General features: G+C 39.6%; 1 protein-coding gene across 6 annotated transcripts in view; it reads left to right on the forward strand.

Moving 5' to 3' along the window:
* Positions 1-5398, forward strand: part of trak1a (trafficking protein, kinesin binding 1a) — a 31696-nt gene extending 26298 nt beyond the window's left edge. For 5 of the 6 annotated variants that reach the window (XM_041988715.1, XM_041988711.1, XM_041988714.1 and 2 more), the window contains one exon: positions 1554-5398. In XM_041988715.1, the coding sequence (XP_041844649.1) occupies positions 1554-2631 (1078 nt within the window). In that variant the 3' untranslated portion in view covers positions 2632-5398. The remainder of the gene's footprint in view (positions 1-1553) is intronic. The other variant, XM_041988717.1, reaches the window with a different exon arrangement.
* Positions 5399-6000: the final 602 nt, after the last annotated feature.

Here is a 6000-nt window from a genome sequence, read left to right on the forward strand (position 1 = left end):
TTTCAGCCTGACTTTCATAGCCCAGTGTCTCAAACCTGTCACTACAGATGCAGATGTCAGTATGTGGCCTAATGAGCTCCTTCAGATTGGTAATAAATACTAATGTACAGTGGTCTGCTACTGTAATTAAAACACTTAACATATTGTTAACATTGTAGTGAAAGCTACATCCACCATGCGTCAAACACTCAGGACTGCAGACTGAGCAAATATCTGAAAAAGATGTCGTCTTTCAGATCATCAGACTATAAAAGGTCTCTCACCTCGGTATGTGACCACTTTGCCATTTGAGCCAAGAAGCTGATAAGTCTTGTGATGGTGCCAAATAACTAAAAACATGAGTAGATTTTTCTGAATAAGTCCTAAAACGTAATTGATAAACCTTAATACACAAAAGAAACCAACAGATTAACATTGCTTGTTAATTTATTTATTCATTTTGCACTTAGACTTCTCATTTCTGGTCCCTCTACTATATTTCTGTTGGCTATTTCAGAACATTAAGAATTAAGTTTTGTTGGTTTAATTCAGAATTAATCGTTCCATCAGTGGTGACAACCTATCCTGGTCCAGACGTAGCAAAACAGGCCAAAACCATAACACTACCACCTCCATGTTTTAAAGATGTCAATTTCTTATGGCGAGTAATGTTTTACCCTTTTCCAAATATATTGCTTTTTATTTAAACCAAAATGTTCCACACATTTTTCTGAAAAGAGCCAAACATCCCATCACTGTATACAGTAACAGACACACACACAGACCCACGAGTTAAAACTTTTTCAGTTTAAACCTTAGCATTAATAAATAGGGCATTGATAGAAAATGTGCCTCACCTGTCCCATCAGCTTTTATGTCTGCTGAAAGTTTACTTTGCTTTATGAATAACTCCACAAGTGATTCATGTCGGCTCTTTTCCTCTTTCTCCCCACTGGCTAAAGTCCTTGTGCTCTTTCAGGTGGTGCTTTTTCCAAATGTTTGATTAAATTAGTGGTGCTGTGATGGAGATTCCACTTCTCAGAACAACGGCTTTGCAAACATTGCATGTTGCTGTCTTGCTTTAGGGGTTTTCCACTGAAAAAAATTTCCACACTGCGGACACGTTGAGTGGAAAAGTTTGCTAACCTGAGTGCTGCTCAATGCTAACCTGCTGCAAACTGCAGAGCGGATTTCCCGAATGGAGGCGTGTCTCATTGGGACCCATACACAACGCCTTGCCAACGTTGTAGACATAATTAATGGATCGGAAATTTCAGATCCATTAATTAAGTTGGTATCAGAACCTCATACCGATACTGGATCGGATCGGCCCCAACCCTACCTTGAGACTTCTGACTGCAGCTGAGTTGTGAGGTTGAATTCATGCATGTGATAGACTGATATTGTCTGCAGTAGTTCTAACGATTGTTTACGTACAGCTTTAACATAGTAACTAATGTCAACTCATCTGTTTCTGCACCCATCCTGCTTTTCATTCTCCTCTTGCACCTAATCCCTCTTCCTCTCTTCTTTCCTGTTTTTCCTCTTTTTTTTTCTTTTGTTTACATCTTCAGCCCAGTGACAGCTGCCTCTCAGAGCAGCACCAGGATCGGCACACCTACCCACGCTCCCTCCCCTATACCTTTCTCAGCTCCGCCTACACCTACTTACACCCCCTGCTGCACCCCACGCCGCCTGTCTGTGTCCCTCTCCCTTGCTGAGTCCTCCACCAACCTGAGGGACTCCACTAAGACCACCAGCACCTCTTTGGGCTTGGTGCGCCTCCTGCTGGAGCGGGGCATTTCTGCCTCGGTGTACAACCCATGCAGCTGGGACCGAGGGTTGGGCATCTGTGGAGCTTCATCAGCCGTGGAAGGAGTGCAGGCACAAAGCTGCGCAGCCAGAGCAGGGGAGCAAGAAGCCAGACAGTCACTGAAGCGGCCAGACACTCTCTTCCTCCAGCCCTCCACTCCACCCAGCTCACCTTGCTCCAAATCTGCCTCCTCCGCCACGACATGTCCCGTATTTCAGTTCAGCCCTCCAAATGATGACCCGCCATATTATGATGCCTTTCTCGCCTCCAAACCAGCTCGCACCATTCTGAGGGAAGTGCTGGGGGATTTGGAGAGAGAGCGAGGCGGCCAGACGGACGACGATGACGACGGCCAAACGGAGAAGCCAAACCTCGGCCTTGTGGACAAACTCAAACGTTTCCGCACACTTTCCCCTCTCTCTGCCTCAGTTTCTTCTGGGAGTACTCTGTTAGCCCCCTTTGGCTCAACTGGACTTGGGAACAGCTCACTGGGTGTGGGGCTTCCAGGTTTGAATACAGGACTGAGGAGGAACCGAAGCTACCCAGTAATGGTGGGGGCCAGTATGGCTATGAAAGATCCAGGTGGTCCAACCTGTACACTCCTACCGCATCCAGTCCAAACCTCACATGCACAACACACAGCACATGCACAAGAAATGAAAAACAGGCAAACAAATCACAAACTGGTTACAAAGGCCATCCACATCCCACAGACTCTACATGCACTGGAAACAGTCACACCACAGACAATAGTCCAGAGACACACACACATGTCAGACAGCGAATCTCAAGATTCAACGAGACACGACCAACACAATGATGATGGAAGAGAAACATAATAGAAAAGACTCGAATTACAACATGCAGGTTCATGCATATGACTTATAACAAACACACTTATTATTCAAAAACCAAATACAGTATTTAACTGCACAGCTATCATCCCTTAACTATACAGACTAACTAAAACAGTGACTCCTCTTCCTGAAACCATAGGTCTGAGTAATGAGAACAGCATTGAAAGGTGGAGCAATGAATCAAACCCGTTGTGGCTGAAACTGTTTCACTGTGTCATGCTTGTACACTGTCAGGGCAGAATAACAAAGATGGAGTATGTTGCCTTCCTCTGTGTCCGTTTTTAACCATATATTGTACTGTATATGCAGAATAATGTGGCATATAGTATAATGTTAAAGGCCCAATCTGGTTTTTGTAATGAAGAGCTTTGTTTTCCCAACAGTTGGATAACTTGGAAAGAAATTAGGGCCCAGGACTGCATAATTACACATATCCATGTAATTTGTTGTTGTGGCTATTTTCTATCAAGAAAAACAAAATTTAAAAGCATTTTCCAGTAATGACCTTTTGAAATGACTCCTGTCAAACTGCCTAGAGTATTTCAAATGGTTTTCTTTTTTGGCTTTGCTGTATGAATAAGATGTTTTTATAAACTTTGGCAAAGCACTCAGAGACTTCTGCTGCTACTGTGTGTACGAAATGATCATTTTATGTCATTCCAGTGTTCACTCTGAATGTGCTGGCCTTAAATGACTGAAGTCAACCAAAGCTTAGCCAAGATGGTTTACCACAGTGAAAAATCATCCTTTGATAAGATAAATTTTTACTTTTAACTTCTGTTTTGATATGTATTGTAATTGAAGTACATGACAAATATAAGGCCCCATAATATCCCAGCTATATTCTACCAGCAGTAATTCTCCTCATAGTTCTTCAGGTCTTTCATAGACATCACCCAGATTGGGGCTTTAATATATCCTTTCGCTGTGACTGAATGTTCTTACGTGCCTAAAAACACTGTTTCTCAGTGGAGGATGGGTTTGCATTTGATTATTTTAATTTGCCTTATGTTGTGTGCAATAGAGATGGTGTAAATGAAATTGTGCAAATTCATTAGTTTGCATCTGAATGTGCACACATGTTTTCATTGGAGATGTCTGTTTGCCTTTATGTTTCTGCCCTAATGGGTTTTTATCACCGCAGGGAGCATGTAGCGGATGAAGTTAGAAAGACGTCTGTTACAACACTGTGACTACAGACCTGCAGACAAACAAAAATAGCAACTTTGTTTTTTTCTGCTTTTGATGCTGTTTTTAAAAGAGAGGTTTAAGGACAGCAATTGAATGTAAGGGAGCAGTTTGATTTTGACAGAAACATAATATGGATACAGACAGGAAGATAAAAATTTATATATATATATAAATGCCAGTGTGTTTTTGTATATATGAAAACAGCTGAGCTGCAGCGACACATCTGTCCAGTCACTGTTGAAACCTGAACTCTCACTAAATGCCAAAGCTGAAGCCAGTTTGCAGCAGATCATTTTTTCCAAGTATTTGTCAGTGTTTCCTTATTTTTCCAAAAATCAGCTTAAAAGTAGAATCCCATTCAAACATACTGATGGCATATAATTTACTTTATCCTGGTTGAACGCATACAGGTGTGAAAATGTAAAGCAATATGGAACAGTGAGACTGTTGTAGAATGTAAATGTTAAATGAGTGACTTGAAATACCCAGTTGATGGTTTTAATGTAAGAACGTGAGCTTTCGTCTGCTGGAGGGAAGTTCGGTGCGGCTGACCCAGATCCAGTAGCGGCAACCATGGACTAAGACTTGGTGTGTGTTCCTGATTAGCTGAAGATGGTACAAAGCTGCCCCACTCTGAGGAAGGAAATGCACTCTGGTACTTGCACATGTTTTTTTTAAAAGTCCTTTTTTGAGTGAATAATTTTGAAATGTTATTAACCTTGGAAAACAAATACGAGCCAGTGGAGAAGACCTGTGATCAGACATCCAGGATTTATATCTGTTGGAGGCCTTTATGCTGTTTGTACAGGTTACATACATTAAAGTCTGGTGGTTCAGCTTGGACATTGAATCTGGGCGATGGATGGATGGATGGATGGATGAAGTGTTTTCGATCTGGTGATCAGTCAATCTTGGATGATTGGAGGCAAACATAATTGCACATATTTAAGTAAAAGATGTTCTGAGGTTTTGTGTATTTTGATTTTACGCTGACATTTTGAATAATTCTTATTTCAGACTCATGTTATTAAATGCTGAACATGTCAGGCTTCCTATAAAATGATTTCCATTGAAAACAGTGGGTACAGTTGACAGTCTACAAGCCTTCAGTGTGTTCATGTTGCCTGTTGCCTCCTGGCAGCAGCTCACTCTGGAAGCAATAGAAAAATACATCTTTCAGTATTTTAAAACAAGCAGCAAGGCTGAAGCAAGAAGGATTTGGTGTGTGTGTGTCAGTGTGTATTGTTTTTGTTTTTTTGTTTTGTTAGTTTCCTGCCATTTCATTTGAACGTAAGTTATTAAAATTATCCTGCTGTGAGGTCATATATTTGTGTACAGTATGTTGATTTATCTTCAGTTTGTGTAAACCTCATAAAGTGAACTATTACTGCATTGTAAATGTATGCAACATAGATAAACATGCTAACTTTTTAAGAAATAAATACAGGAAAATAGATGAAAAAGAGTTTATTTAGTGTTATGTAATAAAAGATTGTTCCGGTCAGGGACTGATGTGTTCTATTTTAAAGAACTGTCAATAAAATGGTAAATACTTGAATCCTGACGTCTTTGACTTATTCAGAAAAAAAATCTGTTTTACTGTGTTTAGATTTAAAAGTTGCATTGATTTCTTTTTTATAATTAATTTCTTTTTCAATTAGAAGAGTTTCAGACCATAATTGCATTAAAATTTCACTGAAAGGCAATAAAAGTACAGAACACTCAGCTAGTCGTACCTGATGATCAACCTTTTCTCATCTCATTTTCTCCCACCATAAATTGTTGTACCCTCAAGTCATAATTTTGAAACCTGAGATTTTCACATAAAACATACTCATTTCATGCCTTTTTAACATTTAAAGTTATATATATATTAAAAAAATCTCATAATTACAGTTAGCTTAAAATTGCATGAAATGACTGTTGGTAGTTTTCTTTTAGTGTCACATGATGGATTTGTTCTAACTGGACTATAATCAGGCAATTAATTAGATTTAATCAGACAATTGTTAAAAGTGACTTGAAATTCTATTCTACAGTCATTTAGCAGATGCTTTTCTCCAAAGCAACTTACATCTGAGAAATGACTGTTGTAAACTGGTACTTTACAAATAAAGCTAGAATAACTGAAATGTGTTTTGTGGGGAAATTAAAATAATT

This window comes from Melanotaenia boesemani, chromosome 6 (assembly GCF_017639745.1).
Source record: "Melanotaenia boesemani isolate fMelBoe1 chromosome 6, fMelBoe1.pri, whole genome shotgun sequence".
In the NCBI taxonomy this organism is placed as follows: Eukaryota; Metazoa; Chordata; class Actinopteri; order Atheriniformes; family Melanotaeniidae; genus Melanotaenia; species Melanotaenia boesemani.